At 45.6% G+C, this 18,363-nt stretch overlaps 1 protein-coding gene across 1 annotated transcript in view; it reads right to left on the reverse strand.

Annotated features, from left to right (window-relative positions):
- Window positions 1-18,363, reverse strand: part of OTOGL (otogelin like) — a 180,405-nt gene that overhangs the window by 132,509 nt on the left and 29,533 nt on the right. Inside the window, exon 10 of the mRNA XM_054399714.1 lies at window positions 15,103-15,228. Coding sequence (XP_054255689.1) covers window positions 15,103-15,228 — 126 coding nt within the window. The remainder of the gene's footprint in view (window positions 1-15,102; window positions 15,229-18,363) is intronic.

An 18,363-nucleotide genomic window follows, 5' to 3' on the forward strand; every position in this document is an offset into this window, starting at 1 on the left:
TGCCTTAAGCATGTAAAACTGCACAGACTCAGAAATGCCTGCCTTAAGCATGTAAAACTGCACAGACTCAGAAGTGCCTGCCTTAAGCATGTAAAACTGCACAGACTCAGAAATGCCTGCCTTAAGCATGTAAAACTGCACAGACTCAGAAATGCCTGCCTTAAGCATGTAAAACTGCACAGACTCAGAAATGCCTGCCTTAAGCATGTAAAACTGCACAGACTCAGAAATGCCTGCCTTAAGCATGTAAAACTGCACAGACTCAGAAATGCCTGCCTTAAGCATGTAAAACTGCACAGACTCAGAAATGCCTGCCTTAAGCATGTAAAACTGCACAGACTCAGAAGTGCCTGCCTTAAGCATGTAAAACTGACAGACTCAGAATGCCTGCCTAGCATGTAAACTGACAGACTCAGAATGCCTGCCTTAAGCATGTAAAACTGCACAGACTCAGAAATGCCTGCCTTAAGCATGTAAAACTGCACAGACTCAGAAATGCCTGCCTTAAGCATGTAAAACTGCACAGACTCAGAAGTGCCTGCCTTAAGCATGTAAAACTGCACAGACTCAGAAATGCCTGCCTTAAGCATGTAAAACTGCACAGACTCAGAAATGCCTGCCTTAAGCATGTAAAACTGCACAGACTCAGAAGTGCCTGCCTTAAGCATGTAAAACTGCACAGACTCAGAAATGCCTGCCTTAAGCATGTAAAACTGCACAGACTCAGAAATGCCTGCCTTAGGCATGTAAAACTGCACAGACTCAGAAATGCCTGCCTTAAGCATGTAAAACTGCACAGACTCAGAAATGCCTGCCTTAAGCATGTAAAACTGCACAGACTCAGAAATGCCTGCCTTAGCATGTAAAACTGCACAGACTCAGAAATGCCTGCCTTAGCATGTAAAACTGCACAGACTCAGAAATGCCTGCCTTAAGCATGTAAAACTGCACAGACTCAGAAATGCCTGCCTTAAGCATGTAAAACTGCACAGACTCAGAAGTGCCTGCCTTAAGCATGTAAAACTGCACAGACTCAGAAATGCCTGCCTTAAGCATGTAAAACTGTACAGACTCAGAAATGCCTGCCTTAAGCATGTAAAACTGCACAGACTCAGAAATGCCTGCCTTAAGCATGTAAAACTGCACAGACTCAGAATGCCTGCCTTAAGCATGTAAAACTGCACAGACTCAGAAATGCCTGCCTTAAGCATGTAAAACTGCACAGACTCAGAAATGCCTGCCTTAGGCATGTAAAACTGCACAGACTCAGAAATGCCTGCCTTAAGCATGTAAAACTGCACAGACTCAGAAGTGCCTGCCTTAAGCATGTAAAACTGCACAGACTCAGAATGCCTGCCTTAGGCATGTAAAACTGCACAGACTCAGAAATGCCTGCCTTAAGCATGTAAAACTGCACAGACTCAGAAATGCCTGCCTTAGGCATGTAAAACTGCACAGACTCAGAAATGCCTGCCTTAAGCATGTAAAACTGCACAGACTCAGAAATGCCTGCCTTAGGCATGTAAAACTGCACAGACTCAGAAATGCCTGCCTTAAGCATGTAAAACTGCACAGACTCAGAAGTGCCTGCCTTAAGCATGTAAAACTGCACAGACTCAGAAATGCCTGCCTTAAGCATGTAAAACTGTACAGACTCAGAAATGCCTGCCTTAAGCATGTAAAACTGCACAGACTCAGAAATGCCTGCCTTAGCATGTAAAACTGTACAGACTCAGAAGTGCCTGCCTTAGGCATGTAAAACTGTACAGACTCAGAAGTGCCTGCCTTAATCATGTAAAACTGCAGACTCAGAATGCCTGCCTTAGCATGTAAAACTGTACAGACTCAGAAGTGCCTGCCTTAGGCATGTAAAACTGCACAGACTCAGAAGTGCCTGCCTTAGCATGTAAAACTGCACAGACTCAGAAATGCCTGCCTTAAGCATGTAAAACTGCACAGACTCAGAAATGCCTGCCTTAAGCATGTAAAACTGCACAGACTCAGAAATGCCTGCCTTAGGCATGTAAAACTGCAGAGACTCAGAAGTGCCTGCCTTAGGCGTGTAAAACTGTACAGACTCAGAAGTGCCTGCCTTAAGCATGTAAAACTGTACAGACTCAGAAGTGCCTGCCTTAGGCATGTAAAACTGTACAGACTCAGAAGTGCCTGCCTTTGGCATGTAAAACTCTACAGACTCAGAAGTGCCTGCCTTAAGCATGTAAAACTGTACAGACTCAGAAGTGCCTGCCTTAAGCATGTAAAACTGCACAGACTCAGAAGTGACTGCCTTAAGCATGTAAAACTGTACAGACTCAGAAATGCCTGCCTTATGCATGTAAAACTGTACAGACTCAGAAGTGCCTGCCTTAGGCATGTAAAACTGTACAGACTGAGAAGTGCCTGCCTTAGGCATGTAAAACTGCACAGACTCAGAAATGCCTGCCTTAGGCGTGTAAAACTGTACAGACTCAGAAGTGCCTGCCTTAAGCATGTAAAACTGTACAGACTCAGAAGTGCCTGCCTTAAGCATGTAAAACTGCACAGACTCAGAAATGCCTGCCTTAGGCATGTAAAACTGTACAGACTCAGAAATGCCTGCCTTAAGCATGTAAAACTGTACAGACTCAGAAGTGCCTGCCTTAAGCATGTAAAACTCTACAGACTCAGAAGTGCCTGCCTTAGGCATGTGAAACTGTACAGACTCAGAAGTGCCTTCCTTAGGCATGTAAAACTGTACAGACTCAGAAGTGCCTGCCTTAAGCACGTATAAACTGCACAGACTCAGAAATGCCTGCCTTAGGCTTGTAAAACTGCACAGACTCAGAAATGCCTGCCTTAGGCATGTAAAACTGTACAGACTCAGAAGTGCCTGCCTTAGGCATGTAAAACTGTACAGACTCAGAAGTGCCTGCCTTAAGCATGTAAAACTGCACAGACTCAGAAATGCCTGCCTTAAGCATGTAATACTGCACAGACTCAGAAATGCCTGCCTTAAGCATGTAAATTGCACAGACTCAGAAATGCCTGCTTTAGGCATGTGAAACTGTACAGACTCAGAAATGCCTGCCTTAGGCATGTAAAACTGCACAGACTCAGAAGTGCCTGCCCTAAGCATGTAAAACTGCAGACTCAGAAATGCCTGCCTTAAGGACTTAAAACTGTACAGACTCAGAAGTGCCTGCCTTATGCATGTAAAACTGTACAGACTCAGAAGTGCCTGCCTTAGGCGTGTAAAACTGTACAGAGTCAGAAATGCCTGCCTTAGGCGTGTAAAACTGCACAGACTCAGAAATGCCTGCCTTAAGCATGTAAAACTGCACAGACTCAGAAATGCCTGCCTTAGGCATGTAAAACTGCACAGACTCAGAAGTGCCTGCCCTAAGCATGTAAAACTGCACAGACTCAGAAATGCCTGCTTTAGGCATGTGAAACTGTACAGACTCAGAAATGCCTGCCTTAGGCATGTAAAACTGCACAGACTCAGAAGTGCCTGCCTTAGGCGTGTAAAACTGCACAGACTCAGACATGCCTGCCTTAAGCATGTAAAACTGTACAGACTCAGAAATGCCTGCCGTAGGCATGTGAAACTGTACAGACTCAGAAGTGCCTGCCTTAGGCATGTAAAACTGCACACACTCAGAAGTGCCTGCCTTCGGCATGTAAAACTGCACAGACTCAGAAGTGCCTGCCTTAAGCATGTAAAACTGCACAGACTCAGAAATGCCTGCCTTAGGCATGTGAAACTGCACAGACTCAGAAATGCCTGCCCTAAGCATGTAAAACTGCGCAGACTCAGAAGTGCCTGCCTTAATCATGTAAAACTGCGCAGACTCAGAAGTGCCTGCCTTAAGCATCTAAAACTGCACAGACTCAGAAATGCCTGCCTTAAGCATGTAAAAGTGTACAGACTCAGAAATGCCTGCCTTAGGCATGTAAAACTACACAGACTCAGAAATGCCTGCCTTAAGCATGTAAAACTCCACAGATTCAGAAGTGCCTGCCTTAAGCATCTAAAACTGCACAGACTCAGAAGTGCCTGCCTTAAGCATGTAAAACTGCACAGACTCAGAAATGCTTGCCTTAGGCGTGTAAAACTGCACAGACTCAGAAATGCCTGCCTTAAGCATGTAAAACTGCACAGACTCAGAAATGCCTGCCTTAGGCATGTAAAACTGCACAGACTCAAAAATGCCTGCCTTAAGCATGTAAAACTGCACAGACTCAGAAGTGCCTGCCTTCGGCATGTAAAACTGCACAGACTCAGAAGTGCCTGTCTTAAGCATGTAAAACTGCACAGACTCAGAAATGCCTGCCTTAAGCATGTAAAATTGCACAGACTCAGAATTGCCTGCCTTAATCATGTAAAACTGTACAGACTCAGAAATGCCTTCCTTAGGCATGTAAAACTGTACAGACTCAGAAATGCCTGCCTTAAGCATGTACAACTGTACAGACTCAGAAATGCCTGCCTTAGGCGTGTAAAACTGTACAGACTCAGAAATGCCTACCTTAGGCATGTAAAACTGTACAGACTCAGAAATGCCTGCCTTAAACATGTAAAACTGCACAGACTCAGAATTGCCTCCCTTAAGCATGTAAAACTGCACAGACTCTCAAATGCCTGCCTTAGGCATGTACAACTACACAGCCTCAGAAATGCCTGCCTTAAGCATGTAAAACTGCACAGACTCAGAAATGCCTCCCTTAGGCATGTAAAACTGCACAGACTCAGAAGTGCCTGCCCTAAGCATGTAAAATTGCACAGACTCAGAAGTGCCTGCCTTAAGCATGTAAAACTGCACAGACTCAGAAGTGCCTGCCCTAAGCATGTAAAACTGCAGACTCAGAAATGCCTGCCTTAAGCATGTAAAACTGCACAGACTCAGAAATGCCTGCCTTAGGCATGTAAAACTGCACAGACTCAGAAGTGCCTGCCCTAAGCATGTAAAATTGCACAGACTCAGAAGTGCCTGCCTTAAGCATGTAAAACTGCAGACTCAGAAATGCCTGCCTTAAGCATGTAAAACTGCACAGACTCAGAAGTGCCTGCCTTAACCATGTAAAACTGCACAGACTCAGAAATGCCTGCCCTAAGCATGTAAAACTGCAGACTCAGAAATGCCTGCCTTAAGCATGTAAAACTGTACAGACTCAGAAATGCCTGCCTTAGGCATGTAAAACTGCACAGACTCAGAAGTGCCTGCCCTAAGCATGTAAAACTGCAGACTCAGAAATGCCTGCCTTAAGCGTGTAAAACTGTATAGACTCAGAAGTGCCTGCCTTAACCATGTAAAACTGCTGACTCAGAAATGCCTGCCTTAAGCATGTAAAACTGTACAGACTCATAAATGCCTGCCTTAAGCATGTAAAACTGCACAGACTCAGAAATGCCTGCCTTAGGCATGTAAAACTGTACAGACTCAGAAGTACCTGCCTTCAGCATGTAAACCTGCACAGACTCAGAAGTGCCTGCCTTAGGCTTGTAAAACTGCAGAGACTCAGAAATGCCTGCCTTAAGCATGTAAAACTGCACAGACTCAGAATTGCCTCCCTTAAGCATGTAAAACTGCACAGACTCTCAAATGCCTGCCTTAGGCATGTACAACTACACAGACTCAGAAATGCCTGCCTTAAGCATGTAAAACTGCACAGACTCAGAAATGCCTCCCTTAGGCATGTAAAACTGCACAGACTCAGAAGTGCCTGCCCTAAGCATGTAAAACTGCAGACTCAGAAATGCCTGCCTTAAGCATGTAAAACTGCACAGACTCAGAAATGCCTGCCTTAGGCATGTAAAACTGCACAGACTCAGAAGTGCCTACCCTAAGCATGTAAAATTGCACAGACTCAGAAGTGCCTGCCTTAAGCATGTAAAACTGCACAGACTCAGAAATGCCTGCCTTAAGCATGTAAAACTGCACAGACTCAGAAGTGCCTGCCTTAACCATGTAAAACTGCACAGACTCAGAAATGCCTGCCTTAAGCATGTAAAACTGCACAGACTCAGAAATGCCTGCCCTAAGCATGTAAAATTGCACAGACTCAGAAATGCCTGCCTTAAGCGTGTAAAACTATATAGACTCAGAAGTGCCTGCCTTAACCATGTAAAACTGTACAGACTCAGAAGTGCCTGCCTTAAGCATGTAAAACTGTACAGACTCATAAATGCCTGCCTTAAGCATGTAAAACTGCACAGACTCAGAAATGCCTGCCTTAGTCATGTAAAACTGTACAGACTCAGAAGTACCTGCCTTAAGCATGTAAACCTGCACAGACTCAGAAGTGCCTGCCTTAGGCTTGTAAAACTGCACAGACTCAGAAATGCCTGCCTTAAGCATGTAAAACTGCACAGACTCAGAATTGCCTCCCTTAAGCATGTAAAACTGCACAGACTCTCAAATGCCTGCCTTAGGCATGTACAACTACACAGACTCAGAAATGCCTGCCTTAAGCATGTAAAACTGCACAGACTCAGAAATGCCTCCCTTAGGCATGTAAAACTGCACAGACTCAGAAGTGCCTGCCCTAAGCATGTAAAACTGCAGACTCAGAAATGCCTGCCTTAGGCATGTAAAACTGCACAGACTCAGAAGTGCCTGCCTTAAGCATGTAAAACTGCACAGACTCAGAAATGCCTGCCTTAGGCATGTAAAACTGCACAGACTCAGAAGTGCCTGCCCTAAGCATGTAAAATTGCACAGACTCAGAAGTGCCTGCCTTAAGCATGTAAAACTGCACAGACTCAGAAATGCCTGCCTTAAGCATGTAAAACTGCACAGACTCAGAAGTGCCTGCCTTAACCATGTAAAACTGCACAGACTCAGAAATGCCTGCCTTAAGCATGTAAAACTGCACAGACTCAGAAATGCCTGCCCTAAGCATGTAAAATTGCACAGACTCAGAAGTGCCTGCCTTAAACATGTAAAACTGCACAGACTCAGAAATCCCTGCCTTAGGCATGTGAAACTGTACAGACTGAGAAATGCCTGCCTTAGGCATGTAAAACTGCAGAGACTCAGAAATGCCTGCCTTAAGCATGTAAAACTGCACAGACTCAGAATTGCCTCCCTTAAGCATGTAAAACTGCACAGACTCTCAAATGCCTGCCTTAGGCATGTACAACTACACAGACTCAGAAATGCCTGCCTTAAGCATGTAAAACTGCACAGACTCAGAAATGCCTCCCTTAGGCATGTAAAACTGCACAGACTCAGAAGTGCCTGCTCTAAGCATGTAAAACTGCAGACTCAGAAATGCCTGCCTTAAGCATGTAAAACTGCACAGACTCAGAAATGCCTGCCTTACGCATGTAAAACTGCACAGACTCAGAAATGCCTGCCTTAGGCACGTAAAACTGTACAGACTCAGAAGTGCCTGCCTTAAGCATCTAAAACTCCACAGACTCAGAAGTGCCTGCCTTAAGCATGTAAAACTGCACAGACTCAGAAATGCCTGCCTTAAGCATGTAAAACTGTACAGACTCAGAAATGCCTGCCTTAAGCATGTAAAACTGTACAGACTCAGAAGTGCCTGCCTTAGGCATGTGAATCTGTACAGACTCAGAAGTGCCTGCCTTAGGCATGTAAAACTGTACAGACTCAGAAGTGCCTGCCTTAAGCATGTAAAACTGCACAGACTCAGAAATGCCTGCCTTAGGCATGTAAAACTGCACAGACTGAGAAATGCCTGCCTTAAGCATGTAAAACTGTACAGACTCAGAAATGCCTGCCTTAAGCATGTAAAACTGTACAGACTCTGAAATGCCTGCCTTACGCATGTGAAACTGTACAGACTCCGAAGTGCCTGCCTTAGGCATGTAAAACTGTACAGACTCAGAAGTGCCTGCCTTAATCATGTAAAACTGCACAGACTCAGAAATGCCTGCCTTAGGAGTGTAAAACTGCACAGACTCAGAAATGCCTGCCTTAAGCATGTAAAACTGTACAGACTCAGAAATGCCTGCCTTAAGCATGTAAAACTGCACAGACTCAGAAGTGCCTGCCTTAGGCGTGTAAAACTGCACAGACTCAGAAATGCCTGCCTTTAAGCATGTAAAACTGCACAGACTCAGAAGTGCCTGCCTTAAGCATGTAAAACTGCACAGACTCAGAAATGCCTGCCTTAGGCATGTGAAACTGCACAGACTCAGAAATGCCTGCCTTAGGCATGTAAAACTGCACAGACTCAGAAATGCCTCCCTTAGGCATGTAAAACTGCACAGACTCAGAAATGCCTGCCTTAGGCGTGTAAAACTGCACAGACTCAGAAATGCCTGCCTTAGGCATGTAAAACTGCACAGACTCAGAAATGCCTGCCTTAAGCATGTAAAACTGCGCAGACTCAGAAGTGCCTGCCTTAAGCATCTAAAACTGCACAGACTCAGAAATGCCTGCCTTAAGCATGTAAAAGTGTACAGACTCAGAAATGCCTGCCTTAGGCATGTAAAACTGCACAGACTCAGAAATGCCTGCCTTAAGCATGTAAATCTCCACAGACTCAGAAGTGCCTGCCTTAAGCATCTAAAACTGCACAGACTCAGAAATGCCTGCCTTAAGCATGTAAAACTGCACAGACTCAGAAATGCTTGCCTTAGGCGTGTAAAACTGCACAGACTCAGAAATGCCTGCCTTAAGCATGTAAAACTGCACAGACTCAGAAGTGCCTGCCTTCGGCATGTAAAACTGCACAGACTCAGAAGTGCCTGCCTTAGGCATGTAAAACTCTACAGACTCAGAAATGCCTGCCTTAAGCATGTAAAACTGTACAGACTCAAAAATGCCTACCTTAAGCATGTAAAACTGTACAGACTCAGAAATGCCTGCCTTAAACATGTAAAACTGCACAGACTCAGAAATGCCTGCCTTAGGCATGTGAAACTGTACAGACTCAGAAATGCCAGACTTAGGTGTGTAAAACTGCACAGACTCAGAAATCCCTGCCTTAGGCATGTAAAACTGCACAGACTCAGAAGTGCCTGCCCTAAGCATGTAAAACTGCAGACTCAGAAATGCCTGCCTTAAGCATGTAAAACTGTACAGACTCAGAAATGCCTGCCTTAGGCTTGTAAAACTGCACAGACTCAGAAGTGCCTGCCCTAAGCATGTAAAACTGCAGACTCAGAAATGCCTGCCTTAAGCATGTAAAACTGTATAGACTCAGAAGTGCCTGCCTTAACCATGTAAAACTGCTGACTCAGAAATGCCTGCCTTAAGCATGTAAAACTGTACAGACTCATAAATGCCTGCCTTAAGCATGTAAAGCTGTACAGACTCTGAAGTGCCTGCCTTAGGCATGTGAAACTGTACAGACTCTGAAGTGCCTGCCTTAATCATGTAAAACTGCACAGACTCAGAAATGCCTGCCTTAGGCATGTAAAACTGCACAGACTCAGAAATGCCTGCCTTAGGCATGTAAAACTGTACAGACTCAGAAGTACCTGCCTTAAGCATGTAAACCTGCACAGACTCAGAAATGCCTGCCTTAAGCATGTAAAACTGCACAGACTCAGAATTGCCTGCCTTAAGCATGTAAAACTGCACAGACTCTCAAATGCCTGCCTTAGGCATGTACAACTACACAGACTCAGAAATGCCTGCCTTAAGCATGTAAAACTGCACAGACTCAGAAATGCCTCCCTTAGGCATGTAAAACTGCACAGACTCAGAAGTGCCTGCCCTAAGCATGTAAAACTGCAGACTCAGAAATGCCTGCCTTAAGCATGTAAAACTGCACAGACTCAGAAATGCCTGCCTTAGGCATGTAAAACTGCACAGACTCAGAAGTGCCTGCCCTAAGCATGTAAAATTGCACAGACTCAGAAGTGCCTGCCTTAAGCATGTAAAACTGCACAGACTCAGAAATGCCTGCCTTAAGCATGTAAAACTGCACAGACTCAGAAGTGCCTGCCTTAACCATGTAAAACTGCACAGACTCAGAAATGCCTGCCTTAAGCATGTAAAACTGCACAGACTCAGAAATGCCTGCCCTAAGCATGTAAAATTGCACAGACTCAGAAGTGCCTGCCTTAAACATGTAAAACTGCACAGACTCAGAAATGCCTGCCTTAGGCATGTGAAACTGTACAGACTGAGAAATGCCTGCCTTAAGCATGTAAAACTGTACAGACTCAGAAGTGCCTGCCCTAAGCATGTAAAACTGCAGACTCAGAAATACCTGCCTTAAGCATGTAAAACTGTACAGACTCAGAAATGCCTGCCTTAGCCCTGTAAAACTGTACAGACTCAGAAGTACCTGCCTTAAGCATGTAAAACTGTACAGACTCAGAAGTGCCTGCCTTAGACATGTGAAACTGTACAGACTCAGAAGTGCCTGTCTCTAGGCATGTAAAACTGTACAGACTTAGAAGTGCCTGCCTTAAGCATGTAAAACTGCACAGACTCAGAAATGCCTGCCTTAGGCGTGTAAAACTGCACAGACTGAGAAATGCCTGCCTTAAGCATGTAAAACTGTACAGACTCAGAAATGCCTGCCTTAAGCATGTAAAACTGTACAGACTCTGAAGTGCCTGCCTTAGGCATGTGAAACTGTACAGACTCAGAAGTGCCTGCCTTAATCATGTAAAACTGCACAGACTCAGAAATGCCTGCCTTAGGAGTGTAAAACTGCACAGACTCAGAAATGCCTGCCTTAAGCATGTACAACTGTACAGACTCAGAAATGCCTGCCTTAATCATGTAAAACTGCACAGACTCAGAAATGCCTGCCTTAGGAGTGTAAAACTGCACAGACTCAGAAATGCCTGCCTTAAGCATGTACAACTGTACAGACTCAGAAATGCCTGCCTTAAGCATGTAAAACTGCACAGACTCAGAAATGCCTGCCTTTAAGCATGTAAAACTGCACAGACTCAGAAGTGCCTGCCTTAGGCATGTAAAACTGCACAGACTCAGAAATGCCTTCCTTAGGCATGTAAAACTGCACAGACTCAGAAATGCCTTCCTTAGGCATGTAAAACTGCACAGACTCAGAAATGCCTCCCTTAGGCATGTAAAACTGCACAGACTCAGAAATGCCTGCCTTAAGCATGTAAAACTGCACAGACTCAGAAATGCCTGCCTTAAGCATGTAAAACTGCGCAGACTCAGAAGTGCCTGCCTTAAGCATGTAAAACTGCGCAGACTCAGAAGTGCCTGCCTTAAGCATCTAAAACTGCACAGACTCAGAAATGCCTGCCTTAAGCATGTAAAAGTGTACAGACTCAGAAATGCCTGCCTTAGGCATGTAAAACTCCACAGACTCAGAAGTGCCTGCCTTAAGCATCTAAAACTGCACAGACTCAGAAGTGCCTGCCTTAAGCATGTAAAATTGCACAGACTCAGAAGTGCCTGCCCTAAGCATGTAAAACTGCAGACTCAGAAATGCCTGCCTTAAGCATGTAAAACTGTACAGACTCAGAAATGCCTGCCTTAAGCATGTAAAACTGTATAGACTCACAAGTGCCTGCCTTAACCATGTAAAACTGCTGACTCAGAAATGCCAGCCTTAAGCATGTAAAACTGCACAGACTCAGAAATGCCTGCCTTAAGCATGTAAACCTGCACAGACTCAGAAGTGCCTGCCTTAGGCTTGTAAAACTGCACAGACTCAGAAATGCCTGCCTTAAGCATGTAAAACTGCACAGACTCTCAAATGCCTGCCTTAGGCATGTACAACTACACAGACTCAGAAATGCCTGCCTTAAGCATGTAAAACTGCACAGACTCAGAAATGCCTCCCTTAGGCATGTAAAACTGCACAGACTCAGAAGTGCCTGCCCTAAGCATGTAAAACTGCAGACTCAGAAATGCCTGCCTTAAGCATGTAAAATTGCACAGACTCAGAAATGCCTGCCTTAGGCATGTAAAACTGCACAGACTCAGAAGTGCCTGCCCTAAGCATGTAAAATTGCACAGACTCAGAAGTGCCTGCCTTAAGCATGTAAAACTGCACAGACTCAGAAATGCCTGCCTTAAGCATGTAAAACTGCACAGACTCAGAAGTGCCTGCCTTAACCATGTAAAACTGCACAGACTCAGAAATGCCTGCCTTAAGCATGTAAAACTGCACAGACTCAGAAATGCCTGCCCTAAGCATGTAAAATTGCACAGACTCAGAAGTGCCTGCCTTAAACATGTAAAACTGCACAGACTCAGAAATGCCTGCCTTAGGCATGTGAAACTGTACAGACTCAGAAATGCCTGCCTTAAGCATGTAAAACTGTACAGACTCAGAAGTACCTGCCTTAGGCATGTAAAACTGTACAGACTCAGAAGTACCTGCCTTAAGCATGTAAAACTGCACAGACTCAGAAATGCCTGCCTTAGGCATGTAAAACTGCACAGACTCAGAAGTGCCTGCCCTAAGCATGTAAAACTGCACAGACTCAGAAATGCCTGCCTTAAGCATGTAAAACTGCACAGACTCAGAAATGCCTGCCTTAGGCATGTGAAACTGTACAGACTCAGAAATGCCTGCCTTAGGCATGTAAAACTGTACAGACTCAGAAGTGCCTACCTTAAGCATGTAAAACTGCACAGACTCAGAAATGCCTGCCTTAGGCGTGTAATACTGCACAGACTCAGAAATGCCTTCCTTAGGCATGTAAAACTGCACAGACTCAGAAATGCCTCCCTTAGGCATGTAAAACTGCACAGACTCAGAAATGCCTGCCTTAAGCATGTAAAACTGCACAGACTCAGAAATGCCTGCCTTAAGCATGTAAAACTGCGCAGACTCAGAAGTGCCTGCCTTAAGCATCTAAAACTGCACAGACTCAGAAATGCCTGCCTTAAGCATGTAAAAGTGTACAGACTCAGAAATGCCTGCCTTAGGCATGTAAAACTCCACAGACTCAGAAGTGCCTGCCTTAAGCATCTAAAACTGCACAGACTCAGAAGTGCCTGCCTTAAGCATGTAAAATTGCACAGACTCAGAAGTGCCTGCCCTAAGCATGTAAAACTGCAGACTCAGAAATGCCTGCCTTAAGCATGTAAAACTGTACAGACTCAGAAATGCCTGCCTTAACCATGTAAAACTGCTGACTCAGAAATGCCTGCCTTAAGCATGTAAAACTGTATAGACTCACAAGTGCCTGCCTTAACCATGTAAAACTGCTGACTCAGAAATGCCAGCCTTAAGCATGTAAAACTGCACAGACTCAGAAATGCCTGCCTTAAGCATGTAAACCTGCACAGACTCAGAAGTGCCTGCCTTAGGCTTGTAAAACTGCACAGACTCAGAAATGCCTGCCTTAAGCATGTAAAACTGCACAGACTCTCAAATGCCTGCCTTAGGCATGTACAACTACACAGACTCAGAAATGCCTGCCTTAAGCATGTAAAACTGCACAGACTCAGAAATGCCTCCCTTAGGCATGTAAAACTGCACAGACTCAGAAGTGCCTGCCCTAAGCATGTAAAACTGCAGACTCAGAAATGCCTGCCTTAAGCATGTAAAACTGCACAGACTCAGAAATGCCTGCCTTAAGCATGTAAAACTGCACAGACTCAGAAATGCCTGCCTTAGGCATGTAAAATTGCACAGACTCAGAAATGCCTGCCTTAAGCATGTAAAATTGCACAGACTCAGAAATGCCTGCCTTAGGCATGTAAAACTGCACAGACTCAGAAGTGCCTGCCCTAAGCATGTAAAATTGCACAGACTCAGAAGTGCCTGCCTTAAGCATGTAAAACTGCACAGACTCAGAAATGCCTGCCTTAAGCATGTAAAACTGCACAGACTCAGAAGTGCCTGCCTTAACCATGTAAAACTGCACAGACTCAGAAATGCCTGCCTTAAGCATGTAAAACTGCACAGACTCAGAAATGCCTGCCTAAGCATGTAAAATGCACAGACTCAGAAGTGCCTGCCTTAACATGTAAAACTGCACAGACTCAGAAATGCCTGCCTTAAGCATGTAAAACTGCACAGACTCAGAAATGCCTGCCTTAGGCATGTAAAACTGCACAGACTCAGAAATGCCTGCCTTAGGCATGTAAAACTGTACAGACTCAGAAATGCCTGCCTTAGGCATGTGAAACTGTACAGACTCAGAAATGCCTGCCTTAGGCATGTAAAACTGTACAGACTCAGAAGTGCCTACCTTAAGCATGTAAAACTGCACAGACTCAGAAATGCCTGCCTTAGGCGTGTAATACTGCACAGACTCAGAAATGCCTGCCTTAAGCATGTGAAACTGTACAGACTCAGAAGTGCCTTCCTTAGGCATGTAAAACTGCAGACTCAGAAATGCCTGCCTTAAGCATGTAAAACTGTACAGACTCAGAAATGCCTGCCTTAAGCATGTAAAACTGCACAGACTCAGAAGTGCCTGCCTTAGGCATGTAAAACTGCACAGACTCAGAAATGCCTGCCTTAAGCATGTAAAACTGTACAGACTCAGAAATGCCTGCCTTAAGCATGTAAAACTGTACAGACTCAGAAGTGCCTTCCTTAGGCATGTAAAACTGCACAGACTCAGGAATGCCTGCCTTAAGCATGTAAAACTGTACAGACTCAGAAGTGCCTGCCTTAAGCATGTAAAACTGTACAGACTCAGAAGTGCCTGCCTTAGGTGTGTAAAACTGCACAGACTCAGAAATGCCTGCCTTAGGCATGTAAAAGTGCACAGACTCAGAAATGCCTGCCTTAAGCATGTAAAACTGCACAGACTCCAAAATGGAAAGCTTCTGAGATCACATCATCTTTAGTCTGTTTGGAAAAGAACCTTTTGTTGCCCAATCCTTAATTATATTGAGTACAGGTCTCAGGAAGTTTATTTTCTTCTACAGAGTGTAAGGCACATTCTGTTTAAACGAAACTCCAAGGGATTTTGGAAGAATTCAAATCAAGTGGATTAAATCTATGCAATATTTACAACAGTAGCAAGCAGTAGTGTTTGCTCCAGCTATTTCATTCCCAGCCACCTTTGTATCCTAGAAAACGTGTTAGAATTTAGTAAAAGGAAGAATCACAGTGAAAATAACAACAGTATAGCAGAATTTACAACATTCACAGTTTCAGGCTTTAACTTTAAGCATGTTCTATCTAGATGTAGGATATTAGCTTTCCCCATACTTTCCACCGAAAATCACCAGTGCTCACCATCTGGACAGTAGCACCCATCCAAGCAGTGCAGGTTGCTGCCAAGACAATCTTTTTCAAATGTACAAGTTGGGGGACAACAACTGATGCAGTCTCGGTGTACAAAGCTGTCTTCACACTTTTCAGCTGGGAAAAAAGACAAATACATGGCACACTGAATCACAAATCACAGAATCAATAAAGTTGGAAAAAACCTCAGAGATCATCAAAGTCCAACCTGTCACCCAAGACCTCATGACCACTAAACCATGGCACCAAGTGCCACGTCCAATCCCCTCTTGAACACCTCCAGGGATGGTGACTCCACCACCTCCCTGGACAGCACATTCCAATGGCTAACAACTCTCTCTGTGAAGAACTTTCTCCTCACCTCCAGCCTAAACTCTCATCTGGTGCAGCTTGAGACTGTGTCCTCTCCTTCTGCCGCTGGTTGCCTGGGAGAAGAGACCAACCCCCACCTGGCTACAACCTCCCTTCAGGGAGTTGTAGACAGCAATGAGGTCTCCCCTGAGACTCCTCTTCTCCAGGCTAAACACCCCCAGCTCCCTCAGCCTCTCTTCACAGGGTTTGTGCTCCAGACCCCTCCCCAGCTTCCTTGCCCTTCTCTGGACACCTTCCAGCATCTCAACATCTTTCTTGAATTGAGGAGCCCAGAACTGGACACAGGACTCAAGGTGTGGCCTGACCAGTGCTGAGCACAGGGCAGAATGACTTCCCTGCTCCTGCTGGCCACACTATTGCTGATGCAGGCCAGGATGCCATTGGCCTTCTTGGCCACCTGGGCACACTGCTGGCTCATGTTCAGAACACTAGTGCAGAGCTTCTGGTGTAGGTAATTACTCCAGTCAGGTACAATGGATTATTTGGAAAGGTTTTAACTGATGGACTGTTACTATTGCTGAACCTCTCTCCATTATCTTTGAAAGTCCTGGAGAATAGGAGAGGTGCCCGATGACTGGGAGAAAGCAAATGTCACTCCAGTCTTGAAAAAAGGCAAGGAGGAGGAGCCAGGCAAGTACAGAGCAGTCAGCCTCACCTCCATCCCTGGAAAGATGATGGAGCAGCTCATCCTGGAGGTCATGGAAGACAGGAAGGTTATCAGGAGTAGCCAACATGGATTTACCAAGGGGAAATCTTGTCTAACTAATCAGATAGCCTTCTGTAAAATTATGACCAAATGGGTAGATGAGGGCAGAGCAGTGGATGTCATATATCTTGACTTCAGTAAAGCTTTTGATACTGTCTGCCATAACATCCTCGTAGAAAAGCTCAGGAGATGTGGCACAGATGGCTGTCAGTGAGGTGGATTGCAAACTGGCTCCACAAGAGAGTTCAGAGGGTTGTCATCAATAGCACAGAGTCAGCTTGGAGGCCTGCGGTCAGTGGTGTCCCCCAGGGATCAGTACTGGGTCCAGTTTTGTTCAATATCTTTATCAATGACCTGGCTGAGGGCATTGAGAGGACCCTCAGCAAGTTCTGATGATACAAAACTGGGGGGTGGCTGACACCTGTCAGGCTGTGCTGCCATCCAGCGTGACCTGGACAGGCTGAGAGCTGGCTGCAGGCAAACCTCAGGAAGGTCAAGAAGGACAAGTGCAGGGTCCTGCATCTGGGGAGGAATAACAACAGGCACCAGGACAGGTTAGAGGCTGCCCTGCTGGAAAGCAGCTCCACAGAGAAAGACCTTGGAGTGTTGGTGGGCAGCAAGTTCTGCATGGGACAGCAATGTGCCCTTGTGGCCAAGAGAGCCAATGGGATCCTGGGCTGCAGCAAGAAAGGTGTCCAGCAGGTCTAGGGAAGTTCTTCTCCCCCTCTACTCTGCCCTGCTCAGACCACACCTGCAATCCTGTGTCCAGTTTGGGGCTCCTCAGTTCAAGAGAGGCAGAGACCTGCTGGAGAGAGTCCAAGGGAGAGCCAGGAGGATGCTTAGGGGACTTGAGCATCTCCCCTGTGAAGAGAGCCTGAGAGCCCTGGGGCTGTTTAGTCTGGAGAAGAGAAGGCTGAGAGGGGATCTGATCAATGTCTCTCAAGAGCTGAGGGGTGGGTGTCAAGTGGAGGGGGCCAGGCTCTTTTGGGTGGTGCACAGGAATAAGCCAAGGAACAATGGAGACAAACTTGAACAGAGAAGGTTTCAGCTCAACATGAGGAGAAACTTCTTTAAAGTGAGGATGACAGAGCCCTGGAGCAGGCTGCCCAGGGGGGTTGTGGAGTCTCCTTCTCTGGAGACTTTCCAAACCCACCTGGATGCATTCCTGTGCAGACTCCCCTAAGTGATCCTGCTCTGGCAGGGGGGTTGGACCTGATGATCTCTGAAGGTCCCTTCCAACCTCTGCTATATTGTGAGACTGTGATACTGTAACTGTTGTGAATCCGCAGTAGGAATTGAAGTCTTTCTTTACCAAATTCTTACATTGCTCCTCCAACAGAAGTTATAGTTTCTGTGTGCTCATATCTCAGCTAGTTCACATTATTGTGCATGAGCCTGAGCTGCAATTGATAGGTGGTGGTGATAACCAGGAGGAGCTAGATCATATTGTTCTGTTATAGGGCTGGAAGAGGCTAAAAGTTCTTCAGAGAAGAGGGGCAATGTCAGATCTTCCCAGATGTTTGTTCTTTGTCCTAGAATATAATCAGCACACATGAGGCTTCAAGCAGTCTGCAGAAACATGAATTTTGTATGGAGCTGGATCAGATCACATTGGAATTAAAATATTCCTCTAAAAAGTCATTGACTGCAGTGTTTGCCAGCAACAGTGAAGCTGGCTGATCTACTTCTGTATCAGGTTTGAATCCTATACTGACAAGTTGTCAGGATGGAATTAGTTGAATACAGAATCAGAGAATGTTAGGGGCTGGAAAGAACCTTCAAAGCTCATCCAGTCCAACCCCCCTGCCAGAGCAGGAGCACCTAGAGCAGATCACACAGGAACACATCCAGGCAGCTCTTGAATAGCTCCAGAGAGGGAAACTACACAATCCCCCTGGGCAGCCTCTTCCAGTGTTCTGTCACCCTTACAGGGAAAAAATTCTTCCTCCTGTTTCCATGGAACTTCCTATGCCTCAGCTTCCACCAGTGCCCCTTGTGCTGGCATTGGGCATCACCCAGCAGAGCCTGGCTCCAGCCTCTGGGCACTGCCCCTGCACATCTTTAGCAACATCAATGAGGTCACCTCTCAGGCTCCTCCTCTCCAAGCTTCAGAGCTCTCAGCTCCCTCAGCCTCTCCTCATAAGGAAAATGTTCCACTCCCTGAATCATCTTTG

The sequence above is a fragment of the Indicator indicator genome, chromosome 3 (assembly GCF_027791375.1).
Source record: "Indicator indicator isolate 239-I01 chromosome 3, UM_Iind_1.1, whole genome shotgun sequence".
NCBI classification, from domain to species: domain Eukaryota; kingdom Metazoa; phylum Chordata; class Aves; order Piciformes; family Indicatoridae; genus Indicator; species Indicator indicator.